The sequence below is a fragment of the Toxorhynchites rutilus genome, chromosome 2 (assembly GCF_029784135.1).
Source record: "Toxorhynchites rutilus septentrionalis strain SRP chromosome 2, ASM2978413v1, whole genome shotgun sequence".
NCBI classification, from domain to species: domain Eukaryota; kingdom Metazoa; phylum Arthropoda; class Insecta; order Diptera; family Culicidae; genus Toxorhynchites; species Toxorhynchites rutilus.
The window spans coordinates 143,321,762-143,341,763 of record NC_073745.1 but is presented as its reverse complement, the minus strand read 5'-3'; the positions used below and the strand labels follow the sequence as shown (position 1 = coordinate 143,341,763).

The window sequence follows — 20,002 nt, the reverse complement described above, 5'->3', positions numbered from 1 at the left end:
TAATTTTTAGTTCATCTCCTTAAAGTCATAAAATACCTTACACATATAACAATCCGAATTCTTTCAGGAGATGATAAGGTATCATACTTGATGAAAAAAATCCTTGACAGAGTTATTGAATTTTTCTCTGTTTCAGACTCTGTTTGCCATATGCTGGCTCTAATACAAAAATTACGCTAAGCAGGACAAATCTGTTGTTTCCATTTGAAAGATGAGAGAATTTTATGTAGGATACAGTTGTGAAACTTACAATTTAGTGGATTTAAGTAACATTTGGAAGTGAAAATCTTAAAAGTTCGTTGTTATCTAGGTGTTATTTTTAATGTTATCCCAGAAATATATAATAAACTTGAATGTTTCTATCAACCAAATGAAAGCTCTCTAGCAGCTCTATGATTTGTTCTTCGACACCAAACCTCTATCTTTTTAATTTCGCTGCAATTTCATTTGAAACAATTCTTGGTAAATTCTCAACTAGAATCTATCAAAGTTACGATTTTGACTCCACTGTACTTATAAAAGTTAATTAACTTTCACTTTACCGTTGAATATCTCACTTTCGCTTAAAATAAGTCATATTTGAAATATAAAAAAAAATGTGTTTGAACTGTATATAATCGAGTCCAAAATTGTATATAATGGAATCATATGTAATCGAGTCTGTTTATAATCGATTCCGACCTGTATTATGAAACTATATTCGGGCGAATGTAACATTCGGATTAAAGGAATTCGTATGGATATTGTATAATCCTTCCATATAGACATTCCAAACACAAGATAATCATCTAGATACAGTCGATTAAACCATGAAACCGCTTCCGGTAACAAAACAAGCAAATCTTCTTCCCCCTTGAGATCGATTCACGAAACCGATTGACCCATCGTCCGAAACAAAAACCACACCTGATTAGCCAATTCCGGATGATCCCACACTAACTGCGCCATCGGCGAAGGGACCAAAACTCGAAACACAATGAGGCAATATTTCATACCGTTTAGACTGTGGCAAGAGAACCGGCGCGCATCGGCAGTGGATAAGCGTCCGACAACCCAACGTCACACAGTTCGATGGGTCCACCCCAACCAACCACCAGTCTTTATCCCATTTGTGTACCAACCGACCCATCCCTCCTCTTCCTTGGTCTCTGAAGCGTTGGCCACCGTTGGCCACAGCCCCACAGTGTGTATGCACACATTTGCATTGATAATGGCGATGCCCTTTACAAAGACCCCTCGCGCTCTCTTCACAACCTTTCCATTGCTGCACACACGGGATGGAAAACAGTTGGTTCTACATAGTCGAGGGGTTTAATGCTCCGGCAAACAAGTTTTCTGGTGTGCCACCGTCGTGGAGCCTTCGGAAATACGGAGTCTAGGATATATACATTATGATGTGGCTATTATATTGTGTTTCCATTTTCCCTTCCATAACTTCTTGGCTGGGGCGCTGCGGAGGAAGAAGGCTCAGCCGCGATCAGCGGCCGAGTTGTGTAAACAAAACCGTTTATTTATATAGTGTTATTGTTTACATTATCAGTAACAGTAATAATATTGATTCAAGTGGATCGCTTCGGAGCATTGCTCACTGCTGGTTCGGCGGCAGTTTGGATTGGGAAGCAGTTTTAGCGTTTGTGTGCCGGGGGGACAGAAACGACGAAGCGAGTGTAAATATAAATAATATTTGTTTCGAATTGGTCCCACGATTGACATTGTTGGGAAGCGTCACGATTCGCTGCGGAAGCTTTTGAAACACAGCACAAGCGTGAGGGGCGGAGGGCAGATTATTGGCTTGGTTTTGTTTTTTCCGAGTACAAGTATCGTGTGCACAATCACACACACACACGTTCCGTGGAGTGGAACACCGTTACTCGGTGCATTGGTTTTGTTTGCGGTGATCGATTCTAGTTATCGGTGGCTGTGGTTTTTGTGGAATTTGCCGCCGGGTACTACTTCAACGCAAGCGGTCGAATGGCGAAACTGTTGTGGGATCAAATTGAAATGACCGCAGCTCGTTAATGATAACCTCCACCTCGACCTGGCGAACACCACAACGAGTGTTTATTTCCGGCGTTAGATGGGCTATGATGAGTGATGGCCCCGGAGGACAGGTGCTCATTAAAATTGGTAGATTATCGGTTCGAATCGAAAGGTTAATTACGACTAGGTATAAATATTTTTTGATTTCTCTACTTTGGTCCGGTGATTACAATTATAATTAACAGCTGATTGTATCATGAATTAAGGTAAAAAGATTCCAGTTTATACAACAATTTCATCATGAAAAAACTAGAAGTGGGTTATATCTGTGATATAACCGCAAGGTGGACGTAGGACTACCGTTGTCTTAGCATTCAATAAGAAACAAACATAAAGGCTCTAAGACATTAAATAGTCGTTAAGCATTACACATAGTTGGAAAATTTTGTTGTGAAAGTTTAAATTTGTTTTTAACCCCGCCTTGCTATTTGCTTTTATTCGTTTTCTGCAAGTGTGTACTTTTCCGTCTACACTCGTATTTTATTGAAAAAATCCTTCTAATCCTTCAAAATATTTGGAAGTATGGCTGTGCCATGGCACCCCATTTCTGTGCCATTTTTGTTTGGCACGGTACGGCCCCTATACGCAGTGGCAAAATAGGAACTGATGCTCTTGGTCGCAATTGCATCACGGGACACTCAATCGATTTTTCAAATGTATGCGAAAACCAATCCATTCGCTCTAGTCTCTAGTCTTCAAAAGAGCATTGCGAAACATTCCTACTCGTTCACCTCCATTGCCTTGAGAGAGGCACTCGATCCCTTGCCGTCCAGCTCGCCCAGCAACGGTGTTGTCCAGTCGGTGTCCTCACGAAGAATGCGAGCGCATTTGCAAGCGAGTAAAAGAAATCACAGCCTGCATGTATTTACGATGACGGTTTCTCCAGTTGCTTTGATTTTGCGTCCGTGTTCGGGAACACATTCCGATCACCACAAAAGCAATCATCATCAAGCTAAATTGTTATGATTTCATTAGACTGTTTTCGAAGCAATGTTAAAGCTATTGAAACAAGGTTTCGGGTCAATAATTAACAATCATATAACTCGTGGACATTTTGTCTTTCGAACGAAATGATTATCATACAACTCCATTCAGCCGGAAAGGAGGTATTAACGTTCAAAACCTTGCAGTTCAGCGTCACTCTCGTTTTCGAAACATTGAACTCACACCCGATACAGAAATGAAAGACGTAGTCCTACGTCAAAACTACTTTTTGAGGGTTGACGTAAAGTCCCTCGTCTATATAAAAATACCAGCAACGACTAAGACCTTGGAAGACAATACAGTTCAGTGGTGAAATATCGACGGAAATGCACGAAAAAGTGGTGCTTATTTTATTTTGGATCGAATCCTCTACATAAAAATTGTTTAGGAATAGGACTGGGCAATCTTGGATCGGTATTTAAAAGATCGATATTTCCCATTTCGATTTTCAATTTTTTGGATGGAATTTGTATATTCGAGAAATCGAGAAGATCGATTTTTTAACTTTATTTTTTTTATCTTAGAAAAACTTTTTGTAAATTTGTATTTCAGTTTATGTCGATTTTAATCTTAACAAACCAAGAACCGTCTTCGACTAAATTCCAGGTGTATGGTAACGTTGCCTGTTATGTGTCGTTGTCAGCTGGGCTCAGTTGTTGGAATTCCAATACAGGAAAACTTGAATATAACGTACCCTCGTTATAACGTACCCTCGATATAACGTCACTCGATATAACGTCACTCGATATAACGTGCATTTTACCTCGATATAACGTACACATTTCTAAAGTGTAAAGGAAAAATTTTTTCAATATTTTTTTTCTGATAGAACAATTAATTATCTGTATTGTGATGCTAAAACAAGTTTTGTACCTTCAATCAATCCCGAAATACAGTTGGTTTTGTGATTTCGGATTCTAAATGAATCAAGTTTTAATCAACAGTACGAAGGGAAACATCATGAGAAAGGCTGGCTTCGTCTTCTGATTGAAGTTATTCATTAACTTTACTAAAAAAGCAACACAATAAAGTATTATAGACTACGTTTGTGAGTACTTTATTATGCTTCGATATAATGTACAATTCGATACAACGTACAATTTTGAAAGTGAAATGTACGTTATATCGAAGTTTACCTGTAGTGCTTTTTCAACTTGTTTATTTGATTAAGAGATTTCACGGGACAAGATGAATTCTAGAAAATTCTTTTTTTTAAACTTTTAAGTTTTCTTTTGTGGCTGAGGAAAAAAATGCTTTTGATGTTTGAATATAAATATGAAATTGTTATTCCCTGTCTAACGAAAAGATGACATTCATCTATATGAATAAAATTGGAGGACCAAATGTGTTGCTAAGCGCGAAACCCGAAGAAGGAACCGTCCGATTTGAGCCATCTTTATTTTGATGTATTCGTCTCTGCCCGTAGATCAATGTTATGGAGAGAAAAATCGGAAAACTTTCAGAAAACACTGAAGGAAGGTCAGAAAATTCGGTAAACTGATTTCCCATACGTTTTAAAATTACATCATGACAAACGTTGTCGGTCCATTCGATGTTTGCGCTATTGAAATTGATCTTTGTTTGAAAGTGGAAATGAATTTTCAGGTTAAATAATAACACTCTTATATCTTCTATCTTATATAGGGTAAATGATCTTGGTTTGTCCAATTTGGGGTGTTTTTACGCAACTAGTAAATGCAAATCGATTTTTCTTCATGAAAATCACACATAATCGATACGAGTTTGGGTTTGTTGAAAAGTCTCTAGTTGCTAATACTACCATAAGGTGTTGAAATTATTCAAATTTTTATGTTTTTTAACGATTTTCCTTAAAAAAGAATTATGATCATGGTTTGACCACCTCTGATAATGGTTTGCCCAAAAAAATGATCATGGTTTGCCCGGTTTTAGAAATCTCCATTTTTGCATGAAAACATTCGAATTCACAATTAGATGTTGCATTTATCATTGCTTGAGTTTACTGTCATCATATTGATTCATTCATAATTTAGGCTTTCTTCAGAACATTGCCTTTTCTTGGGCATTTTAGAAGTGTTCACCTCAACACAATCAACACAGAAAAACCATACTTCTGCTATGCGCGAAGCACACCATAAACAAACATAAACAAACTGTAGCGCGCCAAGCGGTTGCCATAGAAATCATGTGGACAAAACAACATTATTGAATTGGACAACTCATGATCAGAATTGAGTTCATCAAAATGCGTTAATTTAATGGTTTAGCTATGTAAATCCGATACAAATGGTGAGCAAGCATGATGTTTAAAATATTTTTAATTGTTGTAATCCAGAAAAGGTCTGAATAGGTGCCAAATAATCATCTGGTGATCGATTAAAAGTTAGCTCGAATGAGGGGCGCATTGACACAAATAGAAGGTGTATTTTATAATCCTTTAAAACATGTGATTTCGTAAAAATATACTATCAAACTACTATAAATCATGTAAAAGGCAATTTCATTTATATGTTTCGAAACATTCGAAGGCCTTATTTGACACAGGAGCGCTGAATTAGAGCATTCAAAAAAGTGGGCAAACCATGATCATATTTTCGACTGGACAAACCAAGATCATTTACCCTATCTATATAAACAAAAATGGAAGGCCAAATGTGCTGCTAATCGCAAAACCCGAAGAAGGAATGGTCCGATTTGAGTCGTCTTTATTTTTTTTTGTATTTGTCTTGGCCCATAGATCAATATAGCGGATAGAAAAATCGAAAAATTTTCGGAAAACTCTGACGGAAGTTCAGAAAATTCGGTAAATTGAATACCCATATGTTCGAAAATTACATCATGATAAGCGTTGTTAGTCCATTCGATGTTTGCGCTAACGAAATTGATCTTTGTTCGAAGGTGGAAATGGATTTTCAGGCTATATAACGCATTCCTATCTATAAGAAGGAAAGGTCCTTTTTGAGCCGTCTTCATTTTGTTGTATTTGTTTTATGCTGCCCATAGAACAATGTGATGATGAGAAAAAAAATCAGAAATTCGTTCTAAAGAATTCATATCAAAACAAAAATTGTGGTCGGGACGAAGCTCGCCGGGTCAACTAGTATTGAATAAGTAAATAAATTTGAAAAAGGCTTTTGATTTTTCAGAGATCGATTTCCTGGTACCGATTTAATCAGTGGATCGATCCCTACGTCGTTTAGAAAATCGATTCGTCAAAATCGATCTTCTTATAAAGATCGCACAATCCTTTTCTGGAATCAGTTTTCCCTTACTGTTTTTCAAATCTCACCCAGAGATCGCTTGCGAACTAACTGTATTCCAAATACAGCGCGGACTCGATTATATACAGTTTCTGATTTCTTTTCACTGTATATAATCGAATCCTGTATATAATCGAATCAAAAAAAATATTTTTTTATTCGTTTTTTTTTGCATATATATTTTTTTTAAATATAAAAGAGGAATTTGATTTTTGATTCATCCCCTTAAAGTCAGAAAATACCTTTCTCACATGAAAAAAAAATTATCAAGATTCTCTCAGAGGGTGATAGACGATCATATTTGATGGAAAAAATCCTTCTACGCATATGTTCGAATTTCAACAATGACAGGGTTAGAAAACTTTTTTTTTGTTTCGGACTCTGTTGCCTCGAACTGGCTCTACATTACAAAGTACGCTACGGAAGACGATTCTGTTGCTTTCATTTGAAAAATGAGAAAATTTGATACAGGATATAGTAGTGGAACATCTAAATTAATGGATTTTAATAACATTTTGAAAGTGAAATACTTAAAAGTTAGTAATTGTTAATGTATTATTATTAATGTCATCCTGATTTTTTTTTATTAAACTGGATTGTTTCTATCAATCAAACTGAAGCTCTATAACCGCTCTACAATTTGTTTTTTGACACCCAAATTCTATCTATCTTAATTTGGCTGCAATATCGATATAATTAATTCTTGGTGAAAATTCAAGCAAAATCTTCAAAAATCACGATTTTTACCCCACTGTATATGAATTAGTCACTTAAATTACACCTTAGCGTTGAAAGGTTACATTTCTTCTTGAAATAAGTTATATTTAAAACATAAAAATTATTTTTTTTTTCAAACTGTATATAATCGAGTCCGACCTGTATATCTAAATATCTTATCGTTGATTTTACATACAAAATGCGATATGATTTTTTTTTAACCAAAAACTATTGAATAATTTTTTTAGTTTCAAAAATTTATTTGCCACCAAGTATGAATTTTAACGACTTTTGAGAAAATGATTGGATTATTTTATTATTAACCCTTTGCGATCGGAATTATTTTTACTTGAAAAAGCAGTACTGTATAACTTGTGAGATTATGAAAGATCAACAATATTTATTTATTTTTATGTAAACTTCAGATAAGTATTTACTGAACAGTGTGTTTTGATGTATAAAATATACATGCTATGATTCGTGTGATATATTTCGAAACAGTCCTCTAAATGCAGTTCAGGAGTTCGGATGTACTACAAAAATAATTAAGTTGAGTTTCCCCACCTTTTATCTTTCTATTTGAACACACAGAACAATGCTCTTTGCCGCAATACATTAAGTTTTCCATTAAGCCTTTTATCAAACAAACAACTTTTGTTTATATTGAGTACCGTTATGTATTATTCATAGCAGCACCGTTTGGATTCGTGAACAGATTCACTAGATACTGAAATTCTCTTAGAAAAAGTGTGAACTGATATATTGTTACATAAAGTACTATATAAGCATACTTCCTTGCTGTGGTGACTGAAAGCAGACAAACGACCGCAAAGGGTTAATATTACCCACAACAGTTTTTACAGTGCGGTGTAGATTCTAATCTGGTTGGAAGTAAAACCTCGATATCTGGAGAATATTGTGGTTTTCCTGATATTTCCACTTAAGTATTTTCAAATACGAAATTGATTATATTATTGGTTCGATGAAATCAATACGGTCATCGATTGAAGTCGGATATTGGCCCACAAAGTAATACATTATGTTCTTCATATTCCATATTCAATTCGAACTCGGTATTCGATAGTATTCATGTCGTCTCGTAGAAATCCGAATTCTTCTATCAAGATTTACCAGGTATTGATATTCATCGAAGGAAGAGGGATTTTCATTCACTCTTTCCCAAACGATAAATTTTATCCGCTAACCAACACTCCAATTCACACATCTTTTCATCCCGAAATTTGTAAATAAAAAATGTACAGGGAGACACACCTAATCCTTCCAAACCATTCACCCCGTCCCAGATTTTTACGCATCAACCAAAACATATTCACCCTCTTCTTGCCTTTCCCATTCAAGCGGATCCGAAGGGCCACCGAAACCCCGTTTTCATTCCAAGCGCAACAATTTAAAAACTAATAAATTACATTCACACAATCGGAACGTTGATTATCCGACCGGGAGAGAGAAATCAGCGGGCATACCAAGGAATGATTCATGACGCGCTTCCCTCCTCTCCTTCTCTCGGGGTGCTGTCACCAAGGCGTTGAAACCAAGGGACCGAAAACATTATTCCTCTTAAAAGGGCTCATTTACAAGACCGAGAAAAGAATAGCAAGAGTAAGCCGAATCATCGCACCCCGTCCGTCCTGACAACCAGGATGACGACAACAGGAAGACGATAATGGCTGTATACGCATCTCGTCCTCCTTCTTTTCCGTGCACACACACACACACACACACACACACACACACAAACACACGTTCAAGGAGGATATAATCGGCACTCTCGAAAAGCAATCGGAGGCTGCCGGTAAGGGTGGAAATTGAAAGATGTCGCCTGTAAGAGAGCAATCATTCCTTCTGTCCCTATATTCCCGACCGAACAAATTTGATTGACTTGAAGATATATCGTCACCATCGTCTTCCCATCCACTGCTGCTCCTCCAGCTGACGAAGACGACGACGACGATGACTATGGGTTTCAATGGTGGGTGGGATGGATGGATGGATGTTTTACGTGCTTGAAATTCCTCCAGCTGTCTCTCAGTGAGGAGGAGCAGCGTTTTAGTGGACCCGGCGGCAGAGGGCAAATATGCGAGAGTCGCAGACAGCACAACCACTTGAGATCCTTCACCGAGACTGAGAGGACATGGATGCCAGCCAGTCATCACTTCGACCGGTCGTGGCGCACACGGTCCCGTCGGAAGCGGATGATCAAGGATGCAATGAAACGCGAGTGGAGAGGAGTTCCTTCTTGTTGAGTACCGTTCCGACGCCGCAGGATCAGGTAAGGCTCGAAAAAGTACGTGATGCTGTCCCTAAGTGATCATAATGGAAAGAGCAAATAGCTCCCAGACGCTTGACAGAAATTAACACTCCTGTTTTTTTTTCCTTGTACATATTTTGCCGACTGTTCAGTTCGGTTTGGGGGAATCGATCCGCATATTTTTGCGCCCCCGGCGGGTGAAAGTGCATAAGCGCTCGGAGTCGAAAGGAGCGCAGAAATCGGATCGATAAAATCTCGATTTTCACATATATTATTATTTTTTATTTCCATCGGCGATAAAAATCAAGTGGGATACGGAATGGGATATGGCAGAGGATACAAATCGCGACAGAAAACCGTGTGGGAAGGCGGAGGAAACGAAGCTGCGACGTCTGAGCTCGTTAAATTGGAATAATTTAATTCGATAAAATGTGGGCATGGCACGGGGAGCGGGGCATAGAAACGGAACAGGAATGATGATTGAGAATGATGTTATTTCTTATACCCATGCTGCTATGCTGTTGGTCGGGAGAGCAGTATGTTGGCAGCGGCGGAGGTGGTGGGGGTTTCTGTGTGGAAGATTTATTGATGATGATGATGATGTATATGAAATTAAGTTGATTCTGTGGGAGAAACCTTTCCAAATTTGGTTGCGATATATATGTATACACTGATTCATATGCCGTTGGAATCAACGAATCAGCAGGAATCGGTTTAAAATCGATTCCTATTTGCGAAATCATACTGCGGAAGAATTGCTTCATCATATAATGATTTGTGCGTTGTCAGAATTTGTATCTCTGCGCGTTTCATGCGGTGGTGATATCGTAATTCACCTACGTTCGTATTGAGACATAACTAAAGCATAGATTATACTCAAAGACAAACATTAAGTTCTCTTTCGGCTGAATGCCAAATCAACCGATTTTGACGCGACCCTCTGCGATGATTTTAAAAGATTGAGCATAAAGTTACAGCTACCCAAAATGGCAATATCCATTATAATATGACCAATTTAGAATACGATTGATTTTTTATAAGTATTCAAACGTATTCAAAATCCTTGGCTTTTTTTTAATTGTCACTGGAAATGGAGATGTATGATTCAAACATGATATATTGCAAAGTTGTTGGGATATCAATGAACTATTTAAAAAAAATTAACATTTTTAATATACCGCTTAAAATCGTCCTCAAAAATTGAATTGATTATCAAAAACTTTTGTAAATCAAAACCTGTGTTCCACCGATTGCTCGGTTAGTTTGAAACACGATTCTCTAGTTTGGCATTCGTTTACCCGGTACATTTTGGCTTTGAAATATGAATGACATACGCGGTCGGTCTCGGTTCCTTATTCTCGTTAGATTGACTCCAGAATAAATTTCATGTCAACCTCGTCTTCAACGTCCTTTTCACTTTGCTTTTCACTTTGTTCTTAATTTGGAGTGGATTTTGTGTTTAGAATTAACTAAAGCAGTTGGAAAAGTGGCTTCCCTGTGTTTTTTTTATCAATAGTGGCGTATTGTTAATAATACAGAGTTTCATGTTTTCCCTGCAAGTGTTCAGTTTTCGCGATACAAATATCGTGTTTTTCTGCCCGCTGCGATGTGTTCATCAAGTGGAAAGTTTGTGCGTTATGTGGTAGTAAAAATATTTAAAGTGAAGTAATTTCGTTCAATAAGTTCAAGTTTTAGTTGTTTTAAAGTTGTATGTTTTCTCTCAAGAAAGTATTTCTGCTTCTTGTGATGTGTGACGTGTGTATTTTTGCTTCATCGTCAGTGCGAATAACGTAATTGTGTGCGTTCGGTAGTGCAGACTTTAGGAAGGATCGCAGAAACGATAAATTGGCAACGCTAAAGGCTAACTTCTGTTATTAGAGGCGAATGAACTGCAAAGTTTAAAGCCTCTTAAAAACAAAGAACCATCCATCCAACAAACATCTGTTTTTCAACTCTTTTTTAAATCAAAACATTACTCATAAATAAATTTTCTGATTCATTCATGATTCCAATAAGAATGGTTGTAATTCGCGTGCAGAATAACTGACCGCTTCCCCGGAGAGGAAAGTATTTGAGAATGAGAGTGAGAGATATACACCCCTATTCTGTATTTCCCTCGATTCGATATATTTCGAACGATTTGATAAAATTCCATTCTGTATTTCGTTCGAGTTGTTTTTGCATTTCGATCTGTTTCTCTTCGAACATTAAATGGACAAAACGTTCGTAATATGGAATGCGAAATTATAACTCGAACGAAATGGAAATCCGTTGGAATACAGAATAAGGCTGATACACTGTCGTGCCCAAGTGGAGCACAAAGAAAGATAGGCAAGAATCAAATGTGAAATCCTGAAATTTTGGAACAACTATCCCTCCCATGATAATCGCTAGGGAACCACGCTATAGAGGCGACCCTTCTGGCCTTCGGGCGGCGATTATCATTCTGTTATTCCTTCCCTTCCCCTGGTGACTGTAAGGACGTGGCCAACGTCGTTATTGACCATTTAAAGCTCGGATCACCGCAAATTGCACAACGAGAATGATTTGCTAGTCCCAAGTGTCATTCTGTGTGTTCTTTGTGCAATTGATTGGTTCAGGTCAATCACGGAGAGCAACTACAAATTGTACAGTCTACCCAAGCTCAAGCTCAAGCTCACTTTGTTCTTAATTTGGAGAATAAGGATCTTCAATGCTTGAAAATATGACCCATACATGACACACTAAAACATTACACCGAACAAATCACGAGACAAGAAATCATTTTTCGTGTCCAGATAATCATCCAATTTGGCGAATACCGATGCTCAAAAATATTTGCAAGGTAAACGAAACGATTATGCCAATCGTTCGCTCGCGAAGATTTGCAAGCAATTTATTTGAGCTATGAACAATTTTTTTTCAATTCACGGATGAACACTACTTTGCTTTTGTACAAACGGCGTAAGGTAAATGATTTTGGTTTGTCCAGTCGCAAATATTATCATGGTTTGTCCACTTTTTTGAATGCTCTTATTCAGCACACCTTTGTCAAATCAGGTATTCGAATGATTCAAAACATGTAAATGAAATTGTCTTTTTCATGATTTACAGTATGATTTACATGATTTACAGATATTTTTACGAAATCGCATGTTTTAAAGGATTATAAAATACACCTTCTATTGGTGTCATTCGAGCTAACTTTTGATCGATCACCAGATGATTATTTCGCACGTATTCAGACCTTTTCTGGATTACAACACTTATAAATATTGTAAACATCATGCTTGCACACCATTTGTATCAGATTTACATAGCTAAACCATTAAATTAACGCATTTTGATGAACTCAATTCTGATCAGTTGTCCAATTGAATAATGTTGTTTTGTCCACATGATTTCTATGGCAACCGCTTGGCGCGCTGCAGTTTGTTTATTGTGTCCTTCGCGCAAAACAAATTCTGAAGAAAGCCTAAATTATGAATTGATTAATATGATGAGAGTAAACTCAAGCAATGGTAAATAAAGGGTGTGTCACATCAAATTGCATCACGGAAAAAAACGCTGTAGAAATTTAATTTTTAGGAATTATATCTTCAGCTTTCGCTTATAATCAGATAAGAGTGTATAGATCACGTTGGCCATGCTTCACTGTCAATTTTTCTTAAATTTGGAAAAATGTCGTCGAACGAAAAAGAGCGTCGTGAATTAATCCTGTGCACTCATTTCGAGAATCCGGAGTTGTCACATCGGAACATCGGTAAGATGCTGGGAATCGTCCAATCCACGGTCAGCAGAGTACTAAAACGATACTTCGAGAACCTAACCATCGACCGGAAGGTGAAGAACGGCAAAAATGGATGCTCCGTCAGTGAAAAAGATCACAAGCGCGTAGTTAAGCAGTTTAGACGTGATCCGAGAAGTTCGGTCCGGGATGTCGCCAATAAGCTGATTTTGTCAAGTTCATTCGTCCAGCGGACCAAGCAGCGGGAGAGCCTGCGTACATACAAGGTTCAGAAGGTTCCTAACCGCGACGAAAGGCAAAATATGGTGGGGAAGACGCGAGCCCGGAAGCTGTACACCAAAATGCTGACGAAGCCGCATTGCCTGGTAATGGACGACGAAACCTACGTCAAAGCGGACTTTCGTCAGCTGCCGGGCCTGTTGTTCTTCTCCGCAGAGGACAAATTCAGCTTTCCGGAGGAGATTCGCAAGCAGAAACTATCCAAGTTTGCCAAAAAGTACATGGTGTGGCAAGCGATCTGCTCTTGCGGAAAGCGGAGCACCCCCTTCGTGATGATTGGCACGGTAAACGGGCAGGTTTACCTTAAGGAGTGCCTACAGAAGCGCTTACTACCACTATTGAAGCAGCACGAGGGCCCGACCATCTTCTGCCAAAGGAAATGAACCCGCCCAACGCGCCGGAGCTTCGCCCAATAGAGAAATATTGGGCGATTATGAAGCAGGCCCTCCGGAAGAACCCAAAAGTTGTCAAATCAGAGGCGGACTTCAAGAGAAAATGGATTTCTGTTCAAAAAAAAACTACAACCTGACGTTGTACAGAACCTTATGGACGGGGTAAAGAGGAAGGTGCGAGCATACGGGCATTGGGGGAAGTATGAATAAAAATAAAATGCCAAAAGTTGTTTAATAGTTTTTATTTTACTGTCTAAAATTTTCAAAAGGATCGGTCTACTGGGCGAATTTCTACAGCGTTTTTTCCGTGATGCAATTTGATGTGACACACCCTTTACAACATCTACTTTAGAATTCGAATGTTTTCATTCAAAAATGGCGATTTCTAAAACCGGACAAACCATGATCATTTTTTGGACAAACCAGGATCAGAGGTGATCAAACCATGATCATAATTTCTCTTTAAGGAAAATCGTTAAGAAACTTCAAAATTGGGGCTTGGGGCTTTTCAACAAATCCAAACTCGTATCGATTAAATGCGATTTTCATGAAGAAAAATCAATTTGCATTTACCAGTTGCCTAAAAATACCCCAAATCGGACAAACCAAGATCATTTACCCTACATCAGTGCACAATGGTCCAGAAGTGGAAATTAGCATTTAGAGCCCGACGGTTATTCTCTAGACGAAAACTGTCTTCAACAAAGTTGTTACATATGATAGAACGCTCATTTTCATGTTGTCAAAAATAGGGTGACCAAAATTGTCGATGAAATAAAAAACATAAATTTCTGATCTTTATAGATAGTGGTAAACAGTGTTCGATGTTGTAGTCCCATTTATTTGAGACATCTTTGTAGAACAAATTTTTTTTCTATCTCTTGAAATAACCGATATAGCACCTTTTTTCTAAGATGCGTTAGGGTCACCATGAAAAAAAACGGCTTTTATACTCTAACTTTTATATTTAAAATTCTACATATAAACTGTCATTGGAAGAATTTTAGAGCTTACTAATAAAAAACTTTTTGCGATGCAGAACTTGTCAATATCTCAACTTCACTCAAAGTTATTGATATTTCTTCCCAAAAAAATACGCACTCTGCAATTGCTTGTCATTCTAAAACATTTGTTACTTTTATGTTTTTAAAAAAAAACAGAAATGTGTTGTGGTAAAATGACCTTTGGAGTTTTACCTTTTGACCCTTTGTGGTCGTTTGTCTGCTCTGCTTGATTAATTCCACCACAGCAAGGAATCATACTAAATACTTTATTGGACTATGTAAAGTTTACATTTTTATCTGAACGAATTTTAATGTCCAGTGGTCTTGTTCATGAATGAATACGAAGTTTCTATATATAATAGATAACGATACTCGTTATAAACAAAATATTATTAGCGTAGAAAGATAAAAGGACCTCTTTCAAGGCAAATTAATTCCGACCACAAATGGTGAAACCCTAAAATAAATAAATAATAGCCTGAAAGAACCTTACGTTTTGTACGAATATTAATTTATATTGGAGATTAGCTGACCCGGCAAACTTCGTCCCACCCAAAATTTGTTTTTTGTTATCGATACCTTCAAACATTCACGTTTTCTTACTAAGCGCAAGTTGAGACCATTTGGCTTATTGGTTGGTTGGTTGCTTTGTTAATTTTTGAGTTATGCAGAAATTTGTTTTTCATTTGTATGACAGCCCCTAAGAGCGGTGGGAGGAGTGTCGAACCACCATAGAAACATTTATTGCATCCTAAAACCTTCACATCCACAAATTTAGTTTCGTTTGCATGATTAGTTCCTGAATTAAGCGGAAATGTATGCTTCATTTGTATGGAAGACCCCCCCCCCTCAGAGAAACGGGAGAAACGTATTGTGTCCCCTAAAACCTTCGCATGCCAAATTTGGTTTCGTTTGCTTGAATAATTCTCGAGTAATACAGAAATTTGTGTTCCATTTGTATGGCAGCTCCCTCATAGAAAGGGGGGTGGAGTGTCTAGCCACCATGAAAACATCTATTGCGCCCTAAAACCTCCATATATCTAAATTGGTTTCGTTTGCTTGATTAATTCTCGAGTAATGCAGAAATTTGTGTTTCATTTAAATGTCAGAAACATTCCCCTCTACCCTAAGAGAGGGGGAAGAGTATCTAATCACCATAGAATCATTTATTGCACCCTGCCAAGTCTTGCTTTATTATTTTTTAGATCTACCCAAAAGGTTACAATGTTAAGCTGATTTCATTGCTTAAAGTTTGGAAATAATCTTTGAAGAAAAAACTGAATTCCACCGGAATGTCAAGGTGGGTTTTCGTCTACCCGAGGCAGTACTTAAATATCGCGCCAGGAATATATGACTCACGTATAGTTACGTTAATAAAATTGCTGTGAAATTCAGCAACTTCTTCCCTTCCTTTGTTGTCAAAAGTAGAACAGATCATGATTATGTAAAGAAACCGATTGTCAAATCTAGGGTTTCTGCAATCGATCAACAAAATAGCTTTTCAATATCGAAGAATCTGGTGATTGATCGATATTGAAGACAACGGACAACAGTAATTCCGCAGACCAAATCTATTTATTTTTGACCCGTCAGCTCTTACTCCAAAGATTTATTATAAATATGTCGCCGTCTGCAACTTACCGGATGTCGGGCTGCGACAGCTGCCGCATTGATTCCTGAATTCGGATACATGGTTGCACTTTTTTTTTGTACACTCTGCACTGCTAATCTGATTTTGTTTCAAATTTCCACCAAAACACACTTTGTACTCTTTGTTTCTTAAAAAAAAACACAAACTCCACGCACTCGACTCTCTCACAGACTCACACTGGTAATCCACTGGTGGCCTTAAATCTGCTAGCGATGACAGACGACCCGACGGCTATCAGTAATGGCGGCAAGCAGAATTCGGCTCGATCCCAAACTGACAGCTTGAAGCACGAACGGCATATTTAATCGCATTAACTTCGGCTGCTACTTCGTATCAGAACCACTGACAGTTGATCCACTCGATCAGCATATCGGAATCAGTAATTTTCCGAACCGATACAACCACGAACCACGTTCAATTATATAGCTTCACTCTTCTTCTTTGGCAGTGTAAAAAACCTAATTTACTTTTCTACTTCTTTGCTTCAATGAATCGAAACCCAGAATCAATTTCACTCCTTCTCAACTTGAAACTTCTTCTGTTGTTTATAATCTGCTTTCCAGCACTGAACAAATCACTTCCGGCTCGTATATTTATCTTCTTTTTCTTATTCTGCTAATCCTCCTCCTCCTTCCATTCAGAGTCGGTAGTCGGATCAATTTCCCTCCGCTATCTGTAAAAAGAAGCATTAATAAATAATCTAAGATTCGATAATCGGTTGCTCGTTAAGAAGCTTCTTCTCCGCCTCCGATTTCGGCTGATGGAATTCCAATTATACCGCCGCCCCTCGGTTTGCTAGCGGTAAAGTTTCCGCCACCCGTGCCGACGGCTTGCTTATCTAATCTTTCACGTTCGCCATTTCGGGAGCGAACGAAATCCGCACACACACATTTGTACACACGCACAAGCATTGTTGTGTTGTCTTCTATTTGTACAGATTTTTTTTGTTATTCAAATCCACACATTTCAGGACACGGCGCAAAAACGCAAAACAACAGACGGGAAAGATAAACTTGAACCACCAGCCGACGGCTTTTGCGATGTCGCTTTATGTTTACTTAACACTCAGCCGTCGGGCAAACGGCGCGCTCTCTGCGGCCGTCGTGTCGATTCTACTTCACCACGAGTTTATCATCTGTTTATCCGGTTTTATGGATGGCACTTTCCCTACTGCTGATTTTCGGAATTCAAACGTGTTCTGCTTAAGCGCACATTCCGCCGTTCCGACGGAGAAGAAGCTGCTTGTCACGGGTATAAAGAAAACCAAATTCTCCCTCACTTTACACTCCCCGAGCATCGTTTATCCTTCTTAGTAATCCTTGGAAAATTGGAAACGAAAACTCTATTGCCACGTTGACCTCGGGAGACGATGTCAACTTATTTCTACCCCCTTCCTTTTTTCTCGTTCACTCACTTCCAACGTTAATTCACAGAACACATCCGACCGATTCTACCGACGGTTTCATTTGCTATCTCATCAAACAGGCATCGAAAATGAGCCGAGTCTCGTTGTTAATTAGGGTTTTTTCTCACTTCAATTGTGTTACACTGTTTTCAGTTAAACCACATCGACACAAGAAGAGGATAAAAATCACGGCGGCACCGGCGTTTCACCAATGAATTAAAACAGCACACGAACCGAAATATCCTCTTCCTCCCAAAATGCGATGATAATCATACAATTGAGATATGTATGCGCGGTGAGGTAAACCCACAACGATATGGATACCGAGGGGGGGCGGGGGGTTTCCGATGGTTACACACCACAGAAACCCACGGATTGTATACAAACGGGCGCGCACCGATTGTGGTGAAATGACCAGCGCGAGAAAATGCACGCGCGCGACGGCGACAAATATTGCTGCTGCTGGTTGCTCACTGGTTTCGCTGAAATAAGCGTTCACTGAAAGCCAAATGGCTCCGCGGCGAAAATGTAATCCGACCAAAACCAACGCTGCACTACTACTGAGCGCACAACGGCTCCCGAGCCGCAAGCATGGCCGGAGAACGCCAACGTTTGCCGATGGTACCAATACTGATGAGCGAGACGGTACGGTGGTTGGTTGTGTTAGTGCCGGTGATAGCGGACAAAGCACAGACGATGGCAATGGGCCGACTGATGGGCTCGGTAAGCATTGATGAAGCAAAGCAAGCCGACTGTTGAAGCATTGATAAAATAATGTGTGAAAATGGAATCATTTGCTCACTTTTTATGTTTTGATAATCAATCCATTAAAATTGCAATAATTTGGAATATGGAACGTTAAAACGAATACTGTCGGGTGTAATTATTTTGGATTATATTAAAAGTTTTAAAGTATCACACTTTGAGATACTATAACTGGTGATGGACGAATTTCATGTCAATTCGACTGGCCGCCAGGGGTATGACTAAAACGTCAAATCCCTCATATTGCCAGTGTACCCAATATTGCTGCGGTTCACTGACATTTTGGTTCTGTCAATTACTGTTGTTTACAACTCGGTCCGGTTATATAGTCGAATAGTGGCTAACTTTAAACTCCATGTTAAATGTGAACACCTCCATGTGAAACCGAAATATGAAAATCGCTCATGCAGTTAGAAATAAAGCAGCGCATTTTTCTTTATTTTTACTCTCTCCGTGATTTCAACGATATCAATCCTCGCAAACGATATGTTGGTAAACAAATGACGCCATATTGATTTTGATTTTGGGTAGCCTATATTCAATTGATGTTTAACCCCTGCTGGCCGCAGCACCATCTCAAATAACAGTGAAACGTTGTGGATGTAAAGACATGGGTCATTTAAGCAACTTTGCATACTTGAAGTATGCGAAAAATAACTAGACAGCTTTTTGGAAAAAGCCAAATTTTTTTCTTCAGTTTTTGCAAAAACATATAACTATGACCTACAAAATTCTTGTCAAAGGATTAAATGTAGGAAATTGTTCAAATTTTTACGAAAAAATACCAAAATTTTTTTTTTTTATATTAATTCGTTTATTTTTACAGGCTCAGTTACTTAAGTTTAAAGAAGCCGAATTCTTAAATATAATTTTAAAACTATATATATATATATATATATATATATATATATATATATATATATATATATATAAACAATTTTCTTACATCTATGGTTAGTAAGGTGGAAAACCGATTACTCGCGGTGTACTCGAGTTTAGAAGGGTGACATATTTTTAGGGAAGGATGGGATATAAGGAAATTGTAACAATGTTGATGAACACTCAATTCTTAAATCTATTCGTATATCTAGTTTATTTACATTTCAACTTATTCTACTAGTCATAGCAAGGGCTAAAAATTTTTTGTTCTCAAAAACAATTTTTTTTTTGAATTCCTAAAAATTTCCAACAAGCCGTCCATACATCGGAAGATGGGCACTTTTACAGGGAAAAAGTTTTTCTAACAACAACTTTTTAATATTTTCTTTGAAAAAAATACAACTAATCCTAATATTGTCCAAAGTATTCGACGAAGTTTTAGATCTTATTAAAATGTGAAGTTTTGTCGGAGACGTCAACTTTCTATCTGTTATAGTTTTTGGAATATGAGTCAATTTTGTTTGAAGACTCCTGAAAAAAACAATGTTTTGCTCGTAACATTTGTGTGTGCAAATCCTCACGTTTGACATGTTCTTGACATGTTTCCAAATAGAGAAATGTTAGCAGAGCATTTAAATTGCGATAATTTAT

General features: G+C 38.0%; 1 protein-coding gene across 5 annotated transcripts in view; it reads right to left on the bottom strand.

The window, feature by feature from the left end:
* LOC129768571 (protein groucho-like) overlaps nt 1–18,276 on the bottom strand; it is an 81,425-nt gene extending 63,149 nt beyond the window's left edge. For 2 of the 5 annotated variants that reach the window (XM_055770302.1, XM_055770307.1), the window contains exons 1-2: nt 17,582–18,276; nt 16,293–16,975 (exon numbers count right to left, since the gene is read on the bottom strand). In XM_055770302.1, the coding sequence (XP_055626277.1) occupies nt 16,293–16,343 (51 nt within the window). In that variant the 5' untranslated portion in view covers nt 16,344–16,975; nt 17,582–18,276. The remainder of the gene's footprint in view (nt 1–16,292; nt 16,976–17,581) is intronic. The other 3 variants (XM_055770303.1, XM_055770304.1, XM_055770305.1) reach the window with 3 other exon arrangements.
* Nucleotides 18,277–20,002: the final 1,726 nt, after the last annotated feature.